The following is a 27,531-nucleotide window of genomic DNA, read 5'->3' on the forward strand; positions in this document are numbered from 1 at the left end:
ATGCAGCCTTCAAGTCATGATATTTAACCCCTATACCTATGCATAGGCACCCCGCACGTAGATACAATCTGTGTAAATACATGTAATATACGAGTGTGTATAATACATGTTTGTACATATGTAGAAGTTTGAAATTCATGACCAATGTGGTTATATATATTAAAAATGTTTCGTCGAAGTTGGTCATGGTAGAATATCCTTTTATTAATAACTTAAATGGTTGCGACCTTTCGATCGGCCACGGCCAATCATCATCAGGCAATAATTATTGACAATCCTACGAGCGTAACGTGTTGTTCACAATAATTATTGCCTGAAGATGCTTGGACGTGGCCGATCGAAACATCAGAACCATTTAAGTAATTAATAAAACGATATTGACAAACTTCGACGAATCATTTTTATACATATATATATATATATATGCATGTATATATGTATTATACACAGTGATATATACTATATTATATATAATATTTTTATATATAATATATGCATAATATTACACGAATAAATAATGAATGATATAATAATGAGGAATAAATACTTACAAATGAATACATAAATATTTTGAATAGCTAACTTTTAATTCCTTGTAGATTAGATGCCTGCAGTTTTCGTTATACCTTCAAGTTTTTCTTGCATTAGGTACATCATTTCGTGTTTGACAACGATTTACGGATGAAAATGTTTATCAGCCTATAGAATACATACAACATACTCGCTAGTTACATCAGAAGTGAATCGCACTCGTGCAGCCACGTGAAAACCACTATTACTCAATTGGGACTCACGTCATTTTTCGTAGAAATCGCGAAACCCCGGGCGTGGCCAGGATCGTAATCTTTGCTCTCTTTCCCCAATTCGTCAACAGGGATTGTTGGTCGAACATGTATCGACGATCGTTAAAGAGCCGGAGTAGGTAGACGAAAGATAACGGAGAAAATGCAAGTTCCAAGCTCTGCACTTTAACAAGCCAAGTTCGGCCTAATTCTTATACATGTCGCAAAGGACTTTCTCCATAGGAGTGTTGCCGATCGTCTTGTGGAAGTAGACCAGCTCAACCCTCGTCGCTGGAACGACTCGCAGAAGGGGCAGCAGAAGAAGAAGCCTTCCGAATCGCGCCGGGTTTCCCGGATGCTGAGCTCTCGCGTGCTGCCCGAGCATAACTTGAGCCTGATCTTGAAGATTCTCTATTTGACTGGGGTCCTTGAGGCCGCGGGTTTCTGCAAGACAAAGTAAAAAGACTCTGGACTAATATCGAAACTCCTCGTGCTTGCCGACCATCGACCAGCCGATTGACGATAAAAATTGTCTCACCAGGTCGAAAGAGAACGATGGCTTTCATGCAGGCGAATTCCGCGGGGTCTACCATCATGGCTTTGTATCTGTGGAGGGTGTCATGCAGATGTCTGACGTCCGCGGAGACTTGGGTGGACTTCCCGACACCCGGGTAATGCAACCCCTGGTGGGATTGGAGCGGCGGTGAAAGCGTCAGGGCGGTAAGTTCGGCGGCACTGAAAAGCGGCGACGACTCCAGGGGCAAACACCACTGGACGGCGTTTAAGAGGAACAATTCCGACCATGCCTCCTCGAGCAGTATTACTTGATCGCGGAATGGTAGACTGGCAAAAGAAGGAAGATTCTTGGCCCACTTTACGGCCATGAAGAGCAATCTGGCACTCGTTTCGTAAACGGTCTCGACCGTCGTCGGCGAATAGAGGGCGGGAAGCACCGGCGGTAGCTGAGCGCATCCGCTGCGCTGTGGAACGACGGGTTCCTCGTTTGTCACGTCGATACTATCCTCCGAGCCGTTGCCTTTTAGGAGACGAGAATAATCAGGCATCAGACTTGAATCGGAACTGATCGAAAAGCGATAAGCTCAACTCACCGTCTTCGGCTTCCTGGCGCGGTGGCGTCGAAGCACTCGTTGAATTCGGGGTTGGCGCAATAGATGGCAGAGGTAGGGGTGCCGTGTACCTGGCCATCGCCAGTGACACCGGGGGTCTGAAAGAATTGGTGAAACTTTTTTTTACTCACAAAGTTGTAATGCCAGGGAGGAGGAGAAGAATTTGTTATACCGGCTCACGGGGGCGTGATCGATACTGTATGCACGGTGAGACGGGATGACGCATTCTACACCGATACCTAATTCAATTTTCCACCGTCCCCAATCATTCGGCATAATACCTACATTACATCCTACCAACTCACGAGTACGAGAATCCAAGTATAAGATTCGTTTGTTTCTGGAGCAGTGATTTTGTTTGCTTAACATGTATATACGTGATTTGATATTCCGCGTCGCAATAAATCATTGCGATTCTACCTGAAAATAGTACAACCGTTTTTTTTCTCCCAAATGTAACTAAAAGCCGTTCAAATTTCCGAAACGAAAGTCTCTACATTTAGATCCGCGACGTTTGCCGTTGATGCAAGTCCACGCTCGCCACCGAGTTCGGGTTAAAGGTGACTCAGGTAAGCTGTCAAATCGAAATAACCTCCATGGTTCAATTCTCTCGAATTTTTCGCGAGGGTATGAGAAACTTAACGAAGTTCAAACCTGCACCGCAGGGTACTGGAAGAAGCCACCACCTTGGAAGCGGCCCGTTGCTACCAAAATGACGGTAGCGTCTAGCAAAAACTTTGCTTCCTGCTACATGGACCTCTGCAAACAGCAGCGGCTCCGGCCGCTTCCAGTGATAAGCGTTACCCTGCCTCACAGTTTGGACTTTACAACGGACCGTGTAAAAATGGAAGACTGGGGACCACTCTTGAATTCCCTGTCGCTCGATCACAGTCTAAAATCGGTGAGCGTGAGGAGCCGGTACCAGTGCCGAAAGCCCCTGGAGGAGGTCAACACGGAGAACAAGGCAAGAGCGACGGGGAAGGCGCCGGCTATTCTAACGCGGTTTTTGCTCGAATGGTTGTCTCACAGCGTGGGTCAGTGCGTGAGGAATTCGCCAGTGCTGACCAGCCTCGAGCTCGAGGGCATTCCTCTGCCTCCCGACTGCCTCGCCGTTCTCTGCGTCGGCCTGGCATCGACGAACACCCTCAAGCACTTCTCGCTGCAGAGGTGCCGCATCGGCGACGGTAGTTGCGAGCTGATATGCCGCACCGTCGCCGATGTCCAGAGCATAAGGTCCCTGAACCTCGGTCAGTGCGACCTGACGCATCGGAGCGGACCGACTCTCGCGGCAGCGCTTTCCAGGCAAAAGCTGATACTTTACCACGACACTTGGAAAGACTCGCTGCGGTATCGGGAGCCGAATTTGGAGGCGATGCCGGGGCTGCGTCGTCTGACGCTAAACGGAAATCCGCAGATGGGAGACCTCGCGATTCGCGAAATAATCGAGGCGATACGAGACAGTCTTTGGCTGAAGGCCCTCGACTTGCAGAATTGCGGGATCACCGAAAGCGCGGCCTGCCAATTCTTGGACCTTCTGAACAGCAACCTGACCCTGGCCGTTGTCGACCTGCGATTAAACGCTGTTCGAGAGCAAATTTTGTGGGAGATCTCCAATAAGCTCGAAGCCAACAATGGTGGCGCCTCTTCGGAATATCACTGGATGTGCTTGCCGCAAAATAGTAAGTCTGCGTCGGTGACCACCGCCCAGCGCTACCTCAATCCGGATCGAGGTGTCGCCGCAAAGACGACACTCCCCAGGTCGAGACGCACGGTCAGCAGGCAGCCGAAAAGTCCGTGTCGCCAGGCAGCTCCTAAGAGGGCATCGACCGCGTCCTCGGTAGCCCGCCAGAGAATAGAAATCAAGCCGAGTAATAATCCTACACCGAGCCCGGCGAAGCCGGGGGACACCGAACGGCTAAAGATTGTGAAAAACCCCGAGCATCCCCGAGCTTCACTCCACCTCGACCTCCGCGCCGATCTCTGTCGTTCCTCGAACGCGGGAGGTGGAAATCCCGAAAGCGGGCGGGATGGCGAGAACTTTGTCGAGGAACGTCCGGAATACATGGTGAAAAACGAAGCGAGCCCTCAGGTTGACGAGATATTTCGACAACTGATCGAGGCCAAGGCGCGACACGAGCAACTATTCGAGGAAACGAAACGGAACGACCTGCTGCTAGCGGAGGAAAAGCTGCGACGAGAAATAGCCGAGGCGAAGCTGAGAGCGCTGAACGAAAACCTCGCGGATCTGGAGGCGACGCTAAAGACGAAGGAAGAGGAGACCCGCGGCTATCTTCTGATCAGCCAGCAGTCGTTGGACGAGATCTGCTTGACGTTCGATCGCCTCCTCGAGATGCTGGACAGCGTGACGAAAAATCCGAACACACTGCAGAGGAATACCGACGAGGAATCGGTCGACCGAGAAACGATAAAGCGGCATCTGGCTCACCTGGTCCGCAAGACCAAGTCCGAGAGCTTGTCACGCAACGTTTCCCCTGAAGCTAGGACACACGGACCAGCGGATAATTTGCGTCCCGAGATGATAAACAGAAAAACAACGAGGTCAGAGGCTAACCTTCGCTCGACCCTTCCTCCGATATCCGTTCCGATACACCTGGAGAAGAACATTGGCGACAGCCCCGATCTCATGTCCCCCCTGCGCGAAACGAGCCGCTTCGCAGATGCGAAACTCTACGATTCCCCTGGGCGACGAGCGCGGGCGATATTTGCCCAGATAGTGAGAGACGGATCACTTTCGACGATCGGCTCTCACGTTGGTTAACACCCTCGAGTCGAGGCACGAACGGTGAGAGGGCACAAGGGGAACGGTTTGAAAAATTGATGTGGCAAAGTGGCGGTCCAACGGGATCACAACAACGGAGGACAAGAATTAGCCAAATGTGAAACGTATGTGGAAAATTGAATATAGGATAGGGTTTTTTTTTCTTTAAAATTTTAACAACCACCGGTTTAATATATAATATATACTATGATAGTCCATACGGTATGGATTTGAAGAAAAAAAAAAAAAACAAAAATGACTAAACGTTACCATTAAGGTATAACAGTTTCTACAAACATTTTACCGATTCTTTGTTAAGCAAATAATAAATGCTGTTGTTTTTCACGAATCGACGCATTGTAGGGACGACAAAAGAAACATCGGAGCGCCGCCCATAACTCGGGCTAGGCTGGCTCGTTTCAAGTTTACTTTACATTAGAGGAGATCGGGTTTTCGTTACTTTCAGTTGAGTTACTCGCCGCGTTAACCCCGAGCGTCACGACGACGTTCAAAGGTAATTTTTAACGACTAACACGTAAAATGATCCGTCGCAGTAGCTCTTCGACCGCGACCACGGCACACGCGACGTTGAGCATAATATCACTATCAGGATCAAAGATGATCTGAGGCTCAACCTCTAGCCTGCATACCTTATAATATCTAGACTTTGTATATCGCGTGCCTGACCAATCGGAGCGTGGTTATCTATCTCTAGGCTTCATACACGCTGTTTAGACCGTAGCTTTAAGACGGCTAAGAGTCTCTGACCCCGGTTTGTGGATAAGGCGTATAATGCGAAACAGCAACAGACTCACCCAAACACTCCAACGGCCACAGCAGCTTCTCGAAGCGCTCGATCCTGTTCCATTTCGACGAGAGCTTCAGGTCTGATGGTGGCTGTGTTCCGTGGCTGTCTTTCATTCTGCACGGCTGCAACAAGCGTATTACTGACGTTATTGCCAATAATTACTGCAATAGAGAGATGACAGAGATGCGATTACGGCTGTGGTGATAATCGGCGTGTATATAACAGATATTATCATATTCTGTACAAACATTGGGCGAAAATTTCGATGATTTTCTCTACGGGGTCAGTCAATCGACGCGAAATAAATATTAGATGGAGTCTCTGGGATATTTCCATGTCAAATTTTATCGCCAGGGGTAACCGGCAAGAAACAAAATGCCGAGAACAGCCGCAACCAGACAAAACTTGACCCGACGGGGGGCTGGGAGGAGGGGGGCGACTGACGGAGCCTGCGGCCCCAGCTTCGCGGATACCGAGGTTCTGTCGATGACAGGCCTTCGTGTATCCGGAATCAGATCCATTGTTTCCATCCGATATTATGTAATTCCCTGCTCGCTTTTTCTCAACCCGCCGCCAATATCAGAAGCCTATCAGCTGAGGAGATTAATAATCATTTTATGGATATAATCCAACGTGGTGGCTCTTCGAATATGCAGTGTGTGTGTGTCTTTCCATATTACCGTTACGAAAAAATGACACGTTACGATGTTCAACGATTAATATTCGATTTATAATAAACATCTCCCGAGAGAACGAAACTTTTACCAAAGTATTATCACCCCTGTAATTTGTGTTTTTTTTTTCTAATCCTAAATTAATAACGTATGCTCCGAACATTCTAACGCGATGTACGCGATATAGGGTGTCGTTTGCGCGAACTAAACTGCACGACCGGCGCAATAACCACCGAGTTGATGTCATCCGAGCAAAGCGGTGGTGAGCATCGTTGCTTTCAGCCCTTTGTGCCAGTTTCTCGACACATTAAATTTCTCTCGCCCTTTTTTGTGCGTCTCCTCTTCCGCCGCGGGAGAGATAAACGCTCCTGATTTGCATGAGCTGGCCAGGCGGCAACCCTGCGGCTGCGAGGACTCCCCGTCGCGCTTCTAGCTCAAGTTTGTTTCCTCCAATTAACCCTTCGGGCAACGAGACACGCGACCATCGCTAACGAGTGGATTTTTCGCCAGCCTTAAGGGCGACGACTACGGCGAAGCGTGAGGAAATATATCTACGTACGCTCTGCATAGGTCCGCTACGTATTGACTGCCGCGGTGGTTGAATCGCGGTCGTGCTTAAATTGTTGCGCTTCGCTAATAGCTCCAGCATTCGTCACAGGCTAACGAACGAGTCCAAAGAACCAATGGCCAAATCGTTGAACGAAAACCTTTTACGACCGGAGATGTTACGCAGGCACGTCGAAGACTGCGGCCTTCGTTAGTCGTTGGTAAAGTCGCACCTAGACGCAAATATGAAATGGTTGATGGATGCGATATGCTGTAACGCTTTTTTGCTGAAACGAGTGTCGTTCAAGGGTTCGTGAGAAAGCGAAAGCCGAGGCATGCGGCCAATTCTACTCTTTGCCCGATTTCCCGATTTCCCAATTCACCCAACGATTCACCTCCTTACCCGAGACTTGAGGGGTCCGAATCCAATTTCTTCTCCGATATCCAACTTCGGCTATAAAAAAGTTACCGCCATTCGGCAGAGGAATGGCGCGGAATGAAACGAAGGGTGAAGAACGACGAGGGGGAGATGCGGGGCTGCCGAAATGGGGAAGAAAAAAAGAAAAAAAATGAAAGAGACAACGCGCGCTCGGGTATCGAGACAATCTGATTTTGAGGAGAGGAATTTCGGAGTAATGCCTGCACCTGACTTGTGGAAGATCATCCGCTAAGACCGGGAATCGAGGATATTTTGTCCAATCTTCCGATTCGGAATTACTTAAATATTATTCTAACGTAGATCCATGCAATATTACTTACCATCTTTGTTCATCCCCATTTGTATGCATTTCTTAAGACGGCAGGCTTGGCACTGATTTCTATGAGCTTTGTCGACAATGCAGCTTCCAGTGTTCGCTTGACATCTGCATCGAAATAGACAAATTCATCAATTCGTTATGTTCCCTTATTAGGCTGGCTTCACAGTGTTCGAGTTCCGTAATGATTCATCCTCATTGCAAGGCGAAAGAAGGCTTCTGCACGTTGCTTGCTCACTATTACAGTTATACTCACTCATTGCTGAGTTCAGTCAGAATAATCGATCAAATTCTAACGATAAGCCTCTCACGCTCCATGTGTCAAAACAATGTTTGCGTAATAATTAATCTCGATTCCGATATAAATTTCCCCGTCGTCCCCTGCATCTTACTCAACACCAACAATTGTTCAAATTCGACCTAATTTTGAATTAAAACAACCGAGCCAGTCTAAGCCGCTAATTAAATTTTGTCATCCGGAAATTGGGACGAAGATGATCATCACCAGAAAATCCTAAATCCTTTGTCTTTTCTCCCCATTCTCACAAGTAGACGTCGAATTTGTGACTAAAAGTGTTATTTATTAGCTTACAAACATGCATGTTTGTTTGAGTATATTCTTATTTTGATTGGAAAGATTACTCGTTGTATAATTTAAATATTGTAATGCAACAATAAAAAGAAATCTATAAGAGACGTTTTTATATTTTATAAATTTGCGGTTCTGTGAAGTTATTTGTTGGATTTTGCATCAGGCTTCGTTATACATGACGCGACTGGCACGAAACTCTTATCACTGCTTTTTCCGACATTATGTTTCAAATTTCATTAAAATCTCCGCTTAATACAAAAAATACCTCCCAGAAACTAGTAATGTTTATGGATAAAAGAATGCAGATATTTTTGTCAGCGTACGATAAATTTTTCATCCGAGTTCACCTAGATACTAAATTTTAGGGGCTTCCCAAAACTGAACTCGATGCTGTTCACAACGAATCTCGGCAAATTAACTAAACTTTTTAGTTTTCTGTCGCTACAACACTTAGCTACAAGAAAGAGAGAGAGAAACTGCGAATTATTTTGAAAGGTTGATCTGGGATCAGTTCGGTTCGTGAGTATAATATGAAAAGTTGTAGGTACGCTAATACTGCCTAGCGATTCGGATAGGAAGCCTGGCAGATCTCAAGTGCCACGTTCCGCCGAGGCTCGAAAATTCGTTGCACTCTGGATGTGAGTAGTCCTGACGCTCGGTGGCTCGTGCGGAAGAATTGGCGTTAAATTTCATTACTCTCGTTGTTGGGCTAACCTCGTTATCCCAGGGTGTTCGCGAGAGCCGAAGCGACCCGAGTTTTGTCCCTGGGGGAGCTGCGACGTACTCGTTCACGTCCTTACCTTCGTCCGCTTTTAATCCCGGAGTAAGTACATGTAGGTTGTACGACGGGTTCAACTCGACACATTGCAACATAATTTCAGCAGCATGCAAGGGTATATGGATCCGGATTCTATGAAGGTGAAAGAAGCTTGTCCAGATTTTTTATTCGTTATTCAATGATTTTTCAAACACGAGGCATCACTTGGCGATTAACGTAGATATGGATTGGATAATTTTTGTGTCCTCGTTAGGGCGATTTGAGTTAACGTCATTCGCGAAGTAGCGAACCTCTGTGATTCACGCGAGGGTAGTATCTTGTCCCGATACATAGGAGAAATGAGGAGGGATGTAGGAAGGCTCGTGGCGTGCTGGCATGGGGCCCACAAATTGATTTGCGTTCACACCCCGACGGGGACTCCCGCCCTTCACCTACTGTCACCTACCCTTCAGAACCACATCATACATTTATTTACCCATCTCTCTGTCCCGTTTTCGTTCCAGCCCATTCTCCGCTACACGTACATGTATGTACAACTTGTATTCTATCTTGCCGAGGCGTGCCGCCTTATTGTTTGCTGCATCAAGCCTCGCTCCGGCTACTCCGCCCAAACTAAACCACTGCCACTGCACGTGACTTTCTTTGCTTTTTTCCGTTTAATTGCCCCGCGCGTCGTTTATCGCCGGTATTATAAATCGAGGCCATGCCTCGTTTGGCTTTCAAAAATTTGCGGAAGCGCGTGGGAATTATCATTAATTTTAGAGAAAGAAAAGATTTAGGATGAGCCATGCGAAGTGTTTGATTATTACCGGAAGCCGAAGTCTTACAGTCGAGAATTTCCGTGTGAGCTTAGGGTAGGTGTAATATCTTGATGAAAATTGACAACAAACCGGGTCCGAACAGGCAACAAAGCGCACCAATTATACCAAGCTCGGTTGTGCGCGGGGCGGGAGATAGTTTGGTAGGTAATCCAACGATTGCGGGGTATAAGCGTCGCGCGTCGCGTCGCGTCGGGACGCATCTGTCGTTCGGATATAACGGCGTCGACCGGCACCGTCACCCTCAACCGTCCCGGTAATTGGTTATCTGTGCGAAGGCTCTTCAGTCCTTAAATCTCCATTGCGGCAACGAACCGTGCCTTAACTTGTACTCTTCACCATCTATGCGCCATATGACTATGAACGAGAAGAGTCATAGGTATCCACCGCGAATTACGCGTATCGGCTTAATCTGCAAAATCCCCGTCGCGTCACGACACAGATGCAAAATGTTGCAAATTATCTGCAGTTGCCTGAATTACTTTATTAGGAGAGGAAATGGTTAAATAAATTAGAGAACAGTTTATATATATAGTGAGAGAAATTCTGTACGTCTGTCTTGTATGTTTATTCTGTAACGACTAACTTTTTATACACAAGAGGTAAGTATCAAGAAGAAGGTAAACATTGTATACCTTGTGTATATGTTCCGTGTAAGTGTGTTGTCTGTACGCGAGAGTGAATGTGTATGTGAATCTGTTTTGGCCTTTATGATTGTGTCGTTGACACTTTTATTCAACACAAAAGAGTCCGAGATGGCGTACACCTTCGTCTCCAGAGGATACCTACCTACCTACGACGATGGAGTTTCGTTCACGAGGGGTGAACGGGTGGCAATGGTCGAAGCCGGGAGGTTGACTGATAAATGATTTGGAATGTGAATGAAAATGAGCTTGACTCGAATCCCGTATAAATCTGACGAAAGTGAGGTAAGATTTACCGGAGGAGATCCCATTCTGGTATTCGTTTTCCGGTCACGTTCAGGACGCGGTGGAGAAAATATTCATTTTTCAAACCGGACTTAATTTTCTACGGACTCGGGCGAAGGGTCGACGATCCTCCGTATATCGAGAGCATTGGCGCTGCTTTTGGCCTGCCTTACACGGCACCTTGAATCCTATGCCAACGCATACGTAGGTACCTACCAGGCTGAGGACACACAGTCGAATGCGTGCGTGCGCCACCGTGGCCCGTCGATCGAACTCACGGTTGAAAGGGATTCAATGGAGACGGATGGTGCCTCCCGAGGGACGGGTTGTTGGCTCGGCTGGCACGGGGATTCGATATGATACCGTGAGATGAGCACCATTGTTGCCGGCATTAGGATGATCCCGCTCGACTCTCGAGCCACATGGCTCCTCGCGTCTACGTATACGTACGTGTAACGCGGACTCAATTGAAGCGGTAACTGGACAAATTGTTCTTCGACCTATAGGTAGTTATTCTATCTTGGACGCGATTGCAAAGTCGTGCCAAATTTCAGGGTATCGAGTTCCCGACCTTCGACGACGCGATTCACAATTATTGGCTGTAGGTAGGTTGTCGCGCTTGTAATTGCATGTAGAAAAATTCTCTGACCTGTAAATCAACTTGCGGCGCACGCTCCTCTTGAAGAAACCGCTGCACCCGTTGCAAGCGAGAATCCCGTAGTGTTTCCCTGAGCTGGTGTCGCCGCAAACGACGCAGATCAGGCCCAGTGTCCGGGGCGGTTTGGCGCCGTGCTGAGGCTGCTGCTGTACCTGGCCCATCAAGTGAGGATGCCCGTTCCCAAGAGCTGTCAAGTACGGTGATCTCGGGGGAGGAAACTCCGATGGCATTCCTCGGCAAAGCGGCAGCGGACAGTCCTGGACACCCCGTGATGCGTAAGGGTCCAGGCTAGAGGCTGACCCGGTAGCGCCGAGGGGACTGTACCGCTCCGGAAGTCCCGGTGAAATAACGCTACTGTCACCCGAATCTGTAACGAAAATACCGGGTGCTTCCTTGAAGCGTTAACACGCTGAACATTGGTCAATATGTTTATCGCCTACGGACATGGAACGTGGTGGATTTTCAAGCGGTCGCGTTCCGTAATCTCCCGACACTGCGTGTAATTGTATCAAGATTCGGAACGTCTGCTCCCAAGACATGTGCCCGTACATGTAGTCCTCATCCGCCGCGGGTCCGTCAGATGTACGCTTGGATGGTTGTATGCATATCGCATAACTCCGACTATACATGCGAGTGTGTGTTCGCGGCGTTAGACAAACAGGCTGCCGCCTTCAAGACCTTCGATTCCTGCTGCCATTGTTGTTATTATCGTTGTTATTATTATTATTATTGTTGATGTTGTTGCTGTTGTTATTGGTGTTGTTGTTGTTGTTGTTGTTGTTGTTATTATTATTAAACGAGTTCAAAAACGAGGTAACAGTTGCGTAAACTGATCCTGTTGTGAGAAGACTACGCGACGCATAGACACTCAACTCGACTATCGCAAAGTATATAGTAAAGTCATGTAAGAAACACCGGCGGGATGTCAGCTTGACTTCTGTCCTCGGTACCGCAGCATGTCAAGCATGTTTGTCGATTATTGGAAGCCATAGGTAAATAATTTTATGATTCAAATATACGTAGCCACACGACTGAAGTTATGGGAACGCTGGAACATCAACTGGATACCAAAACTGGGTAGATTAAAATACACCGTACAGAAATTCACGGTCAAAGAATTACCGCGTACATCATACGTATGCTCGTATCGGCATATTTTTCATACCCATGCATAATACATGTAGTTTTTTTTTCTCCGTCAATCAAGTTAATCAGTTAAGACCACTCTTACGAAGCAATTCATTTCCGCTGACCCGATCAGTCTGCCGCACCCCCTTTGGCGGGTAATCCCTAAATCTCTTTCTCGTGCTCGTTCAGCGACGTTCTCGACGTTAGTAACCCCATTGAAGAGTAGGAGCGTATAGGACCTCGTGAACCCCCGGTTGATTGCATTATAAGGAGTCTGTGCCATTCTATGTTGCTGGGGCGGGAAGGGGAGGAGGGAGGGGGGCCTTTACACCCCCTGTTCGCCAATTGCATAAGAATTAATTGCATTTATTTAATACACATAAATATATAACGCCCGCACCTACAATCGTAGCACTTTGCCTAATATTATATACTAGCTGTAGCTATACATATAAGTGGTGAAATGCAGGGTACCAGCTACACTGCAGAGAGGAAGAAAAACGGATGCCTGTTTATTTTCAGGTTATACAAGTGTACAGATGGGAATGGCTACAAGCTGCTGGTATAACGGAAAAATGCATGATAAAAAAAAAAAAAATATATAAATTCGATCGCCTCAAAGGAAAATACGATGTACGCTGCAGTATTTGCAGCCGTTATAAAAGTGTGCGAATCTTTTTTTTTTTGTCATATCTATTCTGATCCCAAGGGCTTACGCAGCTTTTGCGTTCAGACAACCGCATATCTCGCTATCTAATTTCATTCTCTTTCTCGGTAAACAATATTTACATCGGGAAATGGGGTTTTGGAAAAACCTCAAGAAGTACGAAGTAACGCTCCTTCCCATGAATATGTAGATTGTAGATATAACTATACAGATTTTTCCCCTACCGTCACGATCGGGGCACGACCCCAAGGATAAAATTATTCCAATCATTCCGAGAGTGCAGCTCGCAGCTACTATTGCCGGAGTTATTATATTCTCGCTGCTGATTTAACTCCGCAATTTGATGGGATTGTGTTTTGTATACGGTTGTTTAAGGGGCACGAAGAAAATCACAAGACCTCCTTTACTACTTACTTTACGCCAATTTTCCTCACCGCGGTGTTTATAATTCCGCTGGAATTATACTCTGCAGAACACTGAGCCCAAAGAACCAATCAATGTCAAATACCGCGATAACGTAAAACCTATTTTTCGCAATCATTTTTTACTTTTCCGCATACCTATCTTGACGTCATGTACCAAAATATGAAATCGTCTGGAATCCGCGTACCGAGACTGATCTTCCTCCGAAATTCCGTCGAATTGAAACTGAAGATTTTTCAGAATTTTCATGTCAGATGCGATTGAGAACGGAGTTGCCTGTTTGTAGCCAAAAGCCGTGCGGGAGTTTAGACTTGGGGGGGTCGCAGGTGGCGTCCCGACGTCCCCCAGACTCCGAGGACTTTCGAGGCGCAGCAGCCACCACCATTGATATGCTAATGAAATTTAACGCTTACTCTTAAACCAGATGTGAGTTCTAGATTGTCGGGTCTCTGGCTTGGCGCCAGGGAAAAAATTGCATTTCATACTCGTTAAAAAGCGAGGCGCGTGCTTAATGGAACCGAACCACTCATCGGTTAGAAATCACACCGTTACAGTGATCAAGTGGTAGCTGGTAGTGATCGCTGGTCGGCGGATCCAAGTGGATCATTTGGTGGCGCTAATTCACGCGTATCAGCACCACGTAAACGTTGCGATAACGATCACCGAATAAGACTGCGGAAGCTAGACAGGATAAGCACAAATTGAATGCGGTACAACGCGGTTGGTATTTGACAAGCTTCGCGCGTACTGCCACTCGTAACTTTTCGTCGAATCACGAGAATTCGATTACTCCAATGGCATCGTCCGCATTCGATCCAAGATTTCATCTCCTCGATTCGTACAGCGCAGTACGGTATAAGGTCAGGGGAATTTAAATGACTTGGCGAGTGGACCGACGCTGATTTAGAATCATTCCGGATTCGTTATTAAAGACAAGGTGGCATACGACGTGAATCGCACCTGTTAATTTCTCTTGACTTTATTCATCCGCGTAACGAATTGCAGTTTTTTCATACCCTCTTTTGCTTTTTGTACAAATATCAAAGACGGGTTACATATGGATGTGTATAATAACGTTGTATTGTACTTTATATACGTATATACGTGCATGTGACACGAAATTTGATGTTGACACAAAATGATGACATTCGATGGCTTAAGGTGAACGATTCTTGGGCTAGCTAATACACGCATAAGTTATAATTTGATCATGATCGTTTCTTGCCGCGGGATTCGCTTATACTGCACAGCTGCTTGTCGATGAATTCTGTGCTCGACGCTTGTATCTTTGTCGAGGTGTCTGTGCGTATGTGTAATTCGAATATTCGTTCAAGTACGCAGTTGTGCAGCTATTCGGAACCACCACTTGGTAAAATATTTGTAATATACATAATATGTTTAATATTACGTATTATACTCAATGTTCGTAATACACAAATATGAATCAGTGAATAGTTACCAACTAGCTTCGAACCATCGCACAAAAGTATTCCTGGCATTCATACGCTGTTTATAACTGTAAATCATTGACCATACTTACTGATTTAATCAATTTTCAACGAATATTCGCTTTGCACTCCGCACTTGCATTGTAAGCTTCGCTGCGACTAGCTTGTAAAAATATTGAAAAATAATACGCCACGACGATCCAATAACATTGAAACCTAATACCAATTCAATCGTTGATTCTGTTACTCGATTTAATTATCAGACGTTATTACGGGAAATTTAAGTTTTCACGCATCGTTTCGCCCACCTTGAGAGCAATTTAATGGATCCCTTGTAGATTTGGATCGCAGGTAGGTTACACTCCGCGTCTCTTGCCGTCGGAGCGACCCAACCCACCGTACAAATAAACGAATTGCTCGAGACTCAAGTTATAGGTAGGTATTTTGTAAATAGACGAACCTCGCCTTAGGCTTAAAGGACTTCCCGGACTTCGTGGATGTTCCGGACTGCTAGCGTGGTGGAGTTGTTGCGACTGGCCAAGATGATCTCCGGCGGTACCGACGGCCGTCGCTCCATTCATTACGCCGTGGCGCCTGGACTAAGCACTTTTCTGCAAATAAATACGTAATAATTGTGCGTAACAACCAGCAGCCAATAACTATAACCTATAGACAGTGCTGTTTTCTGGTCGTGTAATGAAAATTGTCAAAGACAAAAGAATTTCCTGTAAGAAATTAATTTACCTAAAGATGTAGAATTGTTTGTGAATTATTTAAGAAGAATTCCCGACGACTCGATCAGTGTAGCATAATTTCAAGGCAATTAAATATCTTGTATGGACGCTGTGCCCACTGATATGGTATTCTAAAATTGAAAATGAGAGAGCGGACCACGTCAATACAGTCGAATCGAGGCATCGAAAGATCAAATCTGGATCGAAGCACTGTTAAACTGAACTTACTGTTGATATCGGCACGTGTGTGTCACTGATTTGGAGACGAACTCGCGTGTACACTCAACGAAAATACAGTTTTCCCGGCACTGGAGAATATACGGATCTTCAACTTGACGCTGAAATTTGACAGCGATGACGATGACGATTGACTGACGTGGCCGGGTCTTCCTGATCTGATAACAACCGACGACTGACCGTCTGCGTGGTAGCTGACGGAGGAGATGCGAAAGCAACGGGCGACGCGACGTGTACCGCGGATTGGTCCGGGTCTACTTTTGAAGGCGGGATCAGGTGCCACTGTGGGAAAAACAAGAAAAACGGATCCGAGGATTTAACCTATAGCGGCTACGTTTGATGTGGCGGCGGCGGGCGTCTCGACGCCTGCGCTTCTCGCCGGTTCCCTCTTCTGGGGGACTAGACTGGGAGCTGGGGCTTGGTCCAGGGACAGCCTCCCTCCACTTCCTCGGTTATAGCGCGGCAATAATTGTTGATCGTTGCCTGCAAATAAAAGGACGGAGAATTGAAGACGGAGAAGGGATAACAGAGAACGCGGAACGGTGGATGGAGAGCTTTGGAGTGTGGAGTGTGGAGGATGGAGCATGGAGGATGGTGGACGTTATCGGACCCAAGATGGAGGGAGAATGAAAGATGAAGAGCACGGAATGAGGCTTCGCGTTCACTGATGCCGTCGGTGCTCTGAAGCCTTGAGAAGACCGAGGATACCAAGTTAAACTTCGTATACGCATATTGGACCGAGATGGCAACTTACCTTCCAATTCCTGCACACTGTATCTGAGCTTATTGTTAGAATAATTGAATGCATCGCGTATCACATACCTATAGTGTAGTTACGTATTTGTAATACCCTTTGTCGGAGACACTGGGATTTATTCCTAGAATAATTAAGAAGATTAGCACCATGTGACCTGATGCTTTTTCATCAGCTATCTTCAAATGGGTTGTTGCAGGTAATTCGACTTCTTGAAGACCATAGGTACCTACTTGCGGAAGAGCAGTAAGTGTTGTGTATTATATCTATATACCGCAGAAGAGTAATAACCGTGCAAGCTGAAGCAACCATCTGTTACTTCCTTCTCAATGAGGTCGACGGATTATATTTAGCACTGTACAATTGAAACTACGCTGCTAACCAAAATACCGTCATACGCGTTTACGTTCTAGCGCCGTGAGATTTGATGGCCTGTGTAATACGTTATGACGACTATGTTCCATTCAACGCTATTACGCGAAACGACGCCTTAAGGCACCGGATTTTGAGGCCATGATTTCGTTTCAGGAGACTATAAACTGCAGAACTGATGCGCGATAAAACTAAGTTATTGATAAAAGTCTCCCACACACTGTTCCTTAAACAGATCACCTCCTGAAAGAATAATCAATACGTGTATGCACGGAGAAAAAAATTTGATTCGGTTTTTGCCCGAGACCAAGAAATGCATATTTTAATTGGTGGTCGATAGTTTGCCACAGAGAGGGAGAGAGAGAGAAAATTTAACAAACAAGCGGAGAATCTCTGCTCGGCTGCGACTGCCGCCATGCCGGCTCTTCGAGCTCTGGCCAGGACGGGATCGCTGGTTGCGGGGGTGTTGAGCGTCGCCACAACCTTGGTTGACTCGTCGTGCCACGCCCCATTTCATAGGAGCAACCAATGACGGTGAAGCGTCGCGATGCTACACTCCGCCAATAGGATTACCCTCTGACCCGGCGTTTCGCCAGCTGCTGACTGCATCCCAACCAACACTCTGCCCAAGACCCGGGCAACTCTGCAGGTAAGCAGGGGGCGAATCTCGGTGTCAGCTGCTACGGGCGGAGACGCGACCGACTTTTGAGTTGGAAAAAGATGAGGACAGCAAAGAAGGAGGAAAAATAAAAAGCACACCGATGGGAAAAATTGAGTGAAATTTTCGTACTCGCATTATAGATATCCGGAACTTATAAATACCCCTTTACATTATACATCCTGCTGGAAATCACGGTTGTTGAGAATTACGAACTAGGCGACTAATTATAATGGTCTGTAGATATCGTAGAGCATGAACTTCATTCGGACAGCGATAGTAGACGAGTCCATTTACCACTTCCAGCTTGAGTACTTCACTCGCGACGCGATCGAAAAGTGAACGATTGCCAATTTTCTTACCCTGAGATCCTATGTTTGAAAAAGAATCAAATGAGTTACGTACCAACCACCCCTGACTTTTGCTGTGTACCTGATGGTTATCCTGATTAGGAACGGATCAGGATAGTGTTCCGTACAGTTCATCGAACCACTGAGTATGGATCATCTTTCCCAGAATGAGTCCGCACATACGTCGATCTCGATATATCTTGTTATATGATCTTTGATTTGATCTCCCAAGGAATCCCAAAGCTAATCGTAGACGGATCACTGTTTTCACAATGTCAAGCGCTGCACTGCATCTCTGGAAAATAAAGCGCAGAAAGGATCGGGTCAGTGAAAGTATTGTTGGTCGAATTTCTAATAGGAATTAAAAATTGGACAGGGTAGCCCACAGTGATCAAAGTATTTGATATTATAGCCTCAAAACGCCAGGGTATGTTGTCACGAACGTTCTCGTTATGTCGTAATATGTATCACCTGCAAAATTATTGTATCGAGAGGTCAATTCAATAGCACTTATTTTGATACGTGACGATCAAGTTATTACCTCCCTTATTCCGTATTCATGTTGTTATGGCACCATTATATTATTGTTACATCGGTTACACGGATGAACAAAATTAGATACTCTAGTAAAGACGTTGAAAATTGTATTGTAGACGGATAGAGAGTATCGATTCACAGAGAGGTAACTTCTGCGAGTCGGTATGGTATACGTTGCCAATATCGTAAATTATGATACGGTCTACTCCATCCATAGTTCGGGTGTACCTGAATTGTGATACGATCCAAATTTGACTAATGATTCCTTCACCAATTGGTTAATTTTATGCGTGAGCACCAATGCTATACTACATTAACTCACCTACAGAGTTGAGTATGTCGTACGATGAAATTTGAAAATCTGACATGGTTGCAAACAGCTAGCCACCGGCGGTGGATAATATCACATATTTGATATTTGCACAGTGATAGATTTTATTCGTTCATAGTTTGTTTTTCGTTCATTATTATTATTATTACGACTATGATTTGATCGAGAACTATTAGGTATATACGATTCACAGAAATTTAATACTTGCTTGTGAAAAAGATTCACAATCAGTAATAAACAAACGCGCGCAATGTTATCCGCAAGAGGGTTATCAGCCGTGTTCAAGGTTTGTCATAACGCGGGAGCTGCCTTATCAACCCAATGGTTATTCGCCATAGGAGTCGATAAGGAAGAACATTGCGAAACACCAGTTGCATTTCGAAAGTCATGGGCAGTGTTTTCCTTGGGTGGCTCCATTGATAGAATCAAATATTTATCGAACGAGATTCCTACTTGAAACTCGCAATAATTTACGAAAAATGAGATACAATTTTACGGAATCCCAAGAACAGATTTATAGGCGAAATGTGTATAACGTTCGCGTAATTCCTTCCATTCCGAGAAAGAGCTTGTTCCTGGTGTTAATTACTCAGATTCAACGTTATTTTATTACCTACGCGGTGACAGATAAAATTATACACTGAAAAAGTATTCTTGTTAATAAAATTCTGATTTTGTGTCAGCCCTTAATTTTGTGACAACGATAGCAGAAAGTTTGCAATTTTGTTGCACCATGAAAGAAGCATTATTAATCAGGTAGTTTTGAATTTAGTCTAACCGTGAAATACAACTGTGATTAACTGTATCGATTTTTTCATGTTCACAAGTTGAATTAAGTTTGTAATCGGTAATTTGAGCGTATAAAAAAAAAAAATAAGAAATGTAATCTTACTAGTGGCTGCTCAAATTCTGTTACACCGATCCTAATTACCCCAAACACAAATATACGTACATAGTTCAGCGAGAATTCCGTGCTCAAATTGACAGGTGAAAAAGGATATTTCAATGATTATTCAAATAATGGCCACGGGTCACCGGATGATTGTAAAAACTCGCGAATCGAGAGTCCATGTCAAATATTGTAGCCAACTTGGGAAGGTTCGGGCGCGCACACACATGTAGTTCCTTACCATCTCCGCGGCGCATGTGAATGTGTAACGCGGCCCCGATATCCCTCCGCAATAATGCAACAGGTTCGCTCTCTTCCGAATATTCGCTCGATTTTCCGAATCTCTTGTCAGATTCTTCATGACTCGTGTCTTCGCTTCGCGTCGTGACGAAACCGGGATTGCGTGGCTACTTACGTTCAATTTCATCGACTGTATTAGCTGCTTCGCTCCTGCATGGTTACGGCAACGGAGGAAGCAGGGGTTTCTTTTGTTTTTCGAAAATCTCTTCACGTTTCAACGCGGTATGCCCGTTCTTATTTCTCTAAGGTAAATAGATTCGCACTCTGTGTCCTAGGTAGAAGTTGAAATATCTATCCGATAGTTGCAACGGCAATGATAATCGGTTGTGCAGCTGTGCAGTATTACCAATTGCTCCGCTGTACGCGGGAGTGCGGGAGAGGGAGGAGGTATAAATCCGGCGTTGACGGTTGACGATCGGGTGATTCCGCCATTTTGTTATTTGTAACGGTCGTTTTCTAGCGGGCCGGGCGATCACAGGGACTTTTCTCCCGGTAATTATGGCAAGTTTTCCGTGCCGGGACGTTTCATGAGGAAGGATTGACGTCGCGGTGTGCAACGATTCTTGCCTGCTTGCCACTTTTCGACACTATAATCCGAATCCCTTGACGTGACAAAGATTTTTCGATAGCGGGAATCTGCGACAAATGCATCAACGGCGGTCACAGTCTCCCACCGCCTTGGCGAGTGAAAACACTTTGGTATGAGTCGTATTTGCTGGTGTTTTCCTGCCACGCAGTACGGATGTAATGCAGAAAATAGCTTCTATCCCATTGGGTTTAAGCTAAGTACGAGTCCCGCCGTTGTGAGTAGCTGTTGTTATGATTATAATCTGCGATAGAAGGTGAGAAGACTTGTGTGATTCTCGAAACAATCGCTGTGAGCATGTGTTCGAATTATTGTCAATCGTAACTTTCCGAAACGTGATTGTACGTACCTACGCTGAGAATGCTGTAGGCGAAGGTATGCACAATTTTTAACTAGCCAGATTTATTCGCTCGCATGCTGGTACTCGCCGTTTTCTTTCGTAGACGCTTCCGTAACTGTAACGCTTGGACCGCAGATCCTAACCTTCTTTCGTCTGCATAAGATTCTTTGATCACGGCGCGAACGTTCTCCGCACTAGTAATTGTACATCGTATTGTCCTGCGTACCTAGACGGCATTCCGATCGCGAGGAAACTCCGGGTGTATGATGAACATTGCCTGCATGCAATGTCACCGGCGCGAAATGCATTCGAGCGGCGAAAATTATAATCGCGCCCGTACGTAAACCTGCAATATTATATCTGTGTTCCGGAGAACGTATGTACCTGACGCGCGCGTATGCATCACAATCTAGGAAAAGATGGTATTTAACAATTTGAGTGCAGATTTGTGTATTAAAATTATACCGATAGCCCAGGAGGGTATTTAATATTTTAGTGTAGAGGTTTGTTTAAATAATCAAACACGACCCAGGAGGGTGTTTAATATTTTAGTGTACAAGTTTGCTTAAAAAATCCAACATGACCCAGGAGGGTATTTAATATTTTAGTGTAGAGGTTTGTTTAAAAAATCAAACACGACCCAGGAGGGTATTTAATATTTTAGTGTAGAGGTTTGTTTAAAAAATCAAACACGACCCAGGAGGGTATTTAATATTTTAGTGTAGAGGTTTGTTTAAAAAATCCAACACGACCCAGGAGGGTATTTAATATTTTAGTGTACAAGTTTGCTTAAAAAATCCAACATGACCCAGGAGGGTATTTAATATTTTAGTGTAGAGGTTTGTTTAAAAAATCCAACACGACCCAGGAGGGTATTCAATATTTTAGTGTACAAGTTTGCTTAAAAAATCCAACATGACCCAGGAGGGTATTTAATATTTTAGTGTAGAGGTTTGTTTAATTTAATATTTTAGTGTAGAGGTTCGTTTAAAAAATCCAACACGACCCAGGAGGGTATTTAATATTTTAGTGTACAAGTTTGCTTAAAAAATCCAACATGACCCAGGAGGGTATTTAATATTTTAGTGTAGAGGTTTGTTTAAAAAATCCAACACGACCCAGGAGGGTATTTAATATTTTAGTGTACAAGTTTGCTTAAAAAATCCAACACGACCCAGGAGGGTATTTAATATTTTAGTGTAGAGGTTTGTTTAAAAAATCCAACACGACCCAGGAGGGTATTTAATATTTTAGTGTACAAGTTTGCTTAAAAAATCCAACATGACCCAGGAGGGTATTTAATATTTTAGTGTAGAGGTTTGCTTAAAAAATCCAACACGACCCAGGAGGGTATTTAATATTTTAGTGTAGAGGTTTGTTTAAAAAATCAAACACGACCCAGGAGGGTATTTAATATTTTAGTGTAGAGGTTTGTTTAAAAAATCCAACACGACCCAGGAGGGTATTTAATATTTTAGTGTACAAGTTTGCTTAAAAAATCCAACATGACCCAGGAGGGTATTTAATATTTTAGTGTAGAGGTTTGTTTAAAAAATCCAACACGACCCAGGAGGGTATTCAATATTTTAGTGTACAAGTTTGCTTAAAAAATCCAACATGACCCAGGAGGGTATTTAATATTTTAGTGTAGAGGTTTGTTTAATTTAATATTTTAGTGTAGAGGTTCGTTTAAAAAATCCAACACGACCCAGGAGGGTATTTAATATTTTAGTGTACAAGTTTGCTTAAAAAATCCAACATGACCCAGGAGGGTATTTAATATTTTAGTGTAGAGGTTTGTTTAAAAAATCCAACACGACCCAGGAGGGTATTTAATATTTTAGTGTACAAGTTTGCTTAAAAAATCCAACACGACCCAGGAGGGTATTTAATATTTTAGTGTAGAGGTTTGTTTAAAAAATCAAACACGACCCAGGAGGGTATTTAATATTTTAGTGTAGAGGTTTGTTTAAAAAATCCAACACGACCCAGGAGGGTATTTAATATTTTAGTGTACAAGTTTGCTTAAAAAATCCAACATGACCCAGGAGGGTATTTAATATTTTAGTGTAGAGGTTTGTTTAATTTAATATTTTAGTGTAGAGGTTCGTTTAAAAAATCCAACACGACCCAGGAGGGTATTTAATATTTTAGTGTACAAGTTTGCTTAAAAAATCCAACATGACCCAGGAGGGTATTTAATATTTTAGTGTAGAGGTTTGTTTAAAAAATCCAACACGACCCAGGAGGGTATTTAATATTTTAGTGTACAAGTTTGCTTAAAAAATCCAACACGACCCAGGAGGGTATTTAATATTTTAGTGTAGAGGTTTGTTTAATTTAATATTTTAGTGTAGAGGTTCGTTTAAAAAATCCAACACGACCCAGGAGGGTATTTAATATTTTAGTGTACAAGTTTGCTTAAAAAATCCAACATGACCCAGGAGGGTATTTAATATTTTAGTGTAGAGGTTTGCTTAAAAAATCCAACACGACCCAGGAGGGTATTTAATATTTTAGTGTACAAGTTTGCTTAAAAAATCCAACACGACCCAGGAGGGTATTTAATATTTTAGTGTAGAAGTTTGTTTAAAAAATCAAACACGACCCAGGAGGGTATTTAATATTTTAGTGTAGAGGTTTGTTTAAAAAATCCAACATGACCCAGGAGGGTATTTAATATTTTAGTGTAGAGGTTTGTTTAATTTAATATTTTAGTGTAGAGGTTCGTTTAAAAAATCCAACACGACCCAGGAGGGTATTTAATATTTTAGTGTAGAGGTTTGTTTAAAAAATCAAACACGACCCAGGAGGGTATTTAATATTTTAGTGTAGAGGTTTGTTTAAAAAATCCAACACGACCCAGGAGGGTATTTAATATTTTAGTGTAGAGGTTTGTTTAATTTAATATTTTAGTGTAGAGGTTCGTTTAAAAAATCCAACACGACCCAGGAGGGTATTTAATATTTTAGTGTAGAGGTTTGTTTAAAAAATCCAACACGACCCAGGAGGGTATTTAATATTTTAGTGTAGAGGTTTGTTTAAAAAATCCAACACGACCCAGGAGGGTATTTAATATTTTAGTGTACAAGTTTGCTTAAAAAATCCAACATGACCCAGGAGGGTATTTAATATTTTAGTGTAGAGGTTTGTTTAAATAATCAAACACGACCCAGGAGGGTATTTAATATTTTAGTGTAGAGGTTTGTTTAATTTAATATTTTAGTGTAGAGGTTCGTTTAAAAAATCAAACACGACCCAGGAGGGTATTTAATATTTTAGTGTAGAGGTTTGTTTAAAAAATCCAACACGACCCAGGAGGGTATTTAATATTTTAGTGTAGAGGTTTGTTTAAAAAATCAAACACGACCCAGGAGGGTATTTAATATTTTAGTGTAGAGGTTTGTTTAAAAAATCCAACACGACCCAGGAGGGTATTTAATATTTTAGTGTAGAGGTTTGTTTAAAAAATCAAACACGACCCAGGAGGGTATTTAATATTTTAGTGTAGAGGTTTGTTTAAAAAATCCAACACGACCCAGGAGGATATTTAATATTTTAGTGTACACGTTTGCTTAAAAAATCCAACATGACCCAGGAGGGTATTTAATATTTTAGTGTAGAGGTTTGTTTAAAAAATCCAACACGACCCAGGAGGGTATTCAATATTTTAGTGTACAAGTTTGCTTAAAAAATCCAACATGACCCAGGAGGGTATTTAATATTTTAGTGTAGAGGTTTGTTTAAAAAATCCAACACGACCCAGGAGGGTATTTAATATTTTAGTGTAGAAGTTTGCTTAAAAAATCCAACATGACCCAGGAGGGTATTTAATATTTTAGTGTAGAGGTTTGTTTAAATAATCAAACACGACCCAGGAGGGTATTTAATATTTTAGTGTAGAGGTTTGTTTAATTTAATATTTTAGTGTAGAGGTTCGTTTAAAAAATCCAACACGACCCAGGAGGGTATTTAATATTTTAGTGTAGAGGTTCGTTTAAAAAATCCAACACGACCCAGGAGGGTATTTAATATTTTAGTGTACAAGTTTGCTTAAAAAATCCAACATGACCCAGGAGGGTATTTAATATTTTAGTGTAGAAGTTTGTTTAAAAAATCCAACATGACCCAGGAGGGTATTTAATATTTTAGTGTAGAAGTTTGTTTAAAAAATCCAACATGACCCAGGAGGGTATTTAATATTTTAGTGTAGAGGTTTGTTTAAAAAATCCAACACGACCCAGGAGGGTATTTAATATTTTAGTGTACAAGTTTGCTTAAAAAATCCAACATGACCCAGAAGGAAGGGTATTTAATATTTTAGTGTCGTAATTATTCTTAATAATTTCGCTGACAACTCAAGAGAGTATTCGATATTCTTGTCCAAATTTTTGCTTCAGGAAGTCGCCGGCTATCCAGGAGGATATCTAATATTTTTTTGTTAGTGCAGTGTTATTTTCCTCTATAAATTTACCGACAACCCGGAATGGTGTTTAAAGATTCGGTGTATTATTTACTTTGTAAAATTTCGCAGACAAGTCTTTTTTTGTTTCTTGTTCTTCTAAAGACGGCAAGAACCCAGGTGGTCATTCAATATATTCCAGTCCAGTGCAGTGATTTTTTTTTGTATTCAAATTCACCAACAATCCAGGGTACTGCCATAATTTTATGAATAATTGAATACGTTATTTGTGGCATTCCAATTTTCTTCTCAAACAGGTGATACCTGGTAGTATCATACCTATGTACGAGATATCGATAGGATCAAGTCCCCACTCCGTGTTCTTGTACGTACTCTTCTACTTATACCCTGTGCTCACAGTTTTCGTAAGATTTTCTACACAAAATTCAATAAATACGTATCTCGTGAACTTTCTGTGATTACATGGAGTAATTAAATCCCTGCGGATGTTTGTGAATATGAGAGTTAGAAATATGATTATGAATTATGGCGGTACCCAAACCAAAATGTGGAGTGTAATATCATGACGAGTGTAGACTCACCTTTGTTGCTGGCGTCTTCCCGAGGGACCGCGCGTTGGATATTGTCATGGTTTCTGTACCAAGCGCAGCAGTGCGACTGAACCGTCTGAACCAAGGTCGCGGTGTTTTCCTGACCGTCCTGCTGTAAACGACGTTGGTGAGGTGCTGTAAAGTCAACAAGCAAAAGAAGAAGAGGGCCGGTGAGCTTCGCATGCTATTAATTTCCTCGGTTTACCTGCCAGAACTCCCTTTAAGCATAATTAGCAGCGCTGGCAGAAAAAGCCGTTGTAATGTATCCATTTCTCCCTTCTTTCTCTATCGCAGGTAGCGTGGCGGTAACAATGATTCTGCACATTATTGTACTCCTACCAATTTGCTAAATATGATTTTGGGGTCCACTCAATCAGCCATAATATCGTATTTCGACAGTCGTATTTGCTGCCTTAATAAAATTTTTTGCTCTTCTGTTGACCCAAATAAAATTCAGTAATATATTTTTTTTTTAATAGAATTATTCCATGTAGGAAATACAGTAAAATCAAGTATTAGGATGTGAATAATCCGTTCCTTCCCTACAGGTTGAAATCGGTAAGTTTGAACCACGGTGTGTGAGTGATCTACGATGCCTGCCTGTATTTGAATGACGGTCGTTCTTCTAAATAATCAGGTGCCACGTAGGTGAATACCGAACAGAGGTGGGGGTAGGCAGGGTTTCGCGTAGGTATATAAGAAGCGGGTCGTATGCTCGAGTGTACTGTAGTGTGTGTTGTGCATGTTTATCATAAGTTGTATGTAATCACACTCGCTCCGCTGGCTGGGGATCAAGACGTGGGGTAGGCAGGCGGGGACGCGATACTTTTATTCCACAGCGTCAAATGGTTATAAAGTTGGCACTATTTATACCACAGATTTAGATAGTAATCTTCATCATAGTCGGCAGAGCCAAACAAACTTGTAACGAAATTGCAATCCCTGCACCGTTAAAAGTTTCTTACGTATAAATAAAATCGCATCCCACTTGAGACAGTGGTAATTAAGCAGCAAGAGCCAACCTTTGAACCATTTGAATGAGCGAAATGCTTCTCGCTCGCCTCTGTGCTACGTGGGGTACGGAGGGGTGGCGGATGCTGAGCTTGAAGACGTCGCGTCGAAGAGGACCGCCGGCCGCCATGCTACCGATTCTTCCGCTTTCTCTCTTCTTTTCTCTTTCATTAGTTCATTTACTTTACTCAACTAAAAATTTATTAATATTTCCTGATTTTCTCCAACACTGTGCTTTTAATGTATATCATTGTCTTCTTTTCAGCTTTGTGTGTTTATTACACATTCACTTCGTTTTCATATATAAGTGGATGATGTATGTTTTTGTATTTTTCAAATTCTCATTCGTCGCTGAAGATATTGAGTTGGCAAAATATTATAATTTCATGTTTTCGTTTCTGCACCGAAACTTCTTTCTTTCGATTATATTTTCTACGCATCAGACATCACATTTTTATCATCTCAAAATTCTAATCCATACAGTAGGTACCTCCAACCTAACGTTGA

At 43.4% G+C, this 27,531-nt stretch overlaps 1 protein-coding gene across 1 annotated transcript; it reads right to left on the reverse strand.

Annotated features, from left to right (window-relative positions):
- Positions 1–522: 522 nt before the first annotated feature.
- LOC107225405 (photoreceptor-specific nuclear receptor-like) lies at positions 523–26,527 on the reverse strand. The gene is made up of 11 exons (XM_015665861.2): positions 26,219–26,527; positions 26,005–26,148; positions 18,073–18,312; positions 15,875–16,366; positions 15,373–15,523; positions 11,238–11,613; positions 7,476–7,579; positions 5,504–5,618; positions 1,892–2,007; positions 1,321–1,818; positions 523–1,226 (listed from the first exon to the last, which is right to left on the reverse strand). The coding sequence occupies exons 5-11, from the start codon at positions 15,491–15,493 to the stop codon at positions 988–990; spliced, it is 1,569 nt and encodes a 522-aa protein (XP_015521347.1). The 5' UTR covers positions 15,494–15,523; positions 15,875–16,366; positions 18,073–18,312; positions 26,005–26,148; positions 26,219–26,527; the 3' UTR covers positions 523–987.
- Positions 26,528–27,531: the final 1,004 nt, after the last annotated feature.

The sequence above is a fragment of the Neodiprion lecontei genome, chromosome 7 (assembly GCF_021901455.1).
Source record: "Neodiprion lecontei isolate iyNeoLeco1 chromosome 7, iyNeoLeco1.1, whole genome shotgun sequence".
In the NCBI taxonomy this organism is placed as follows: Eukaryota; Metazoa; Arthropoda; class Insecta; order Hymenoptera; family Diprionidae; genus Neodiprion; species Neodiprion lecontei.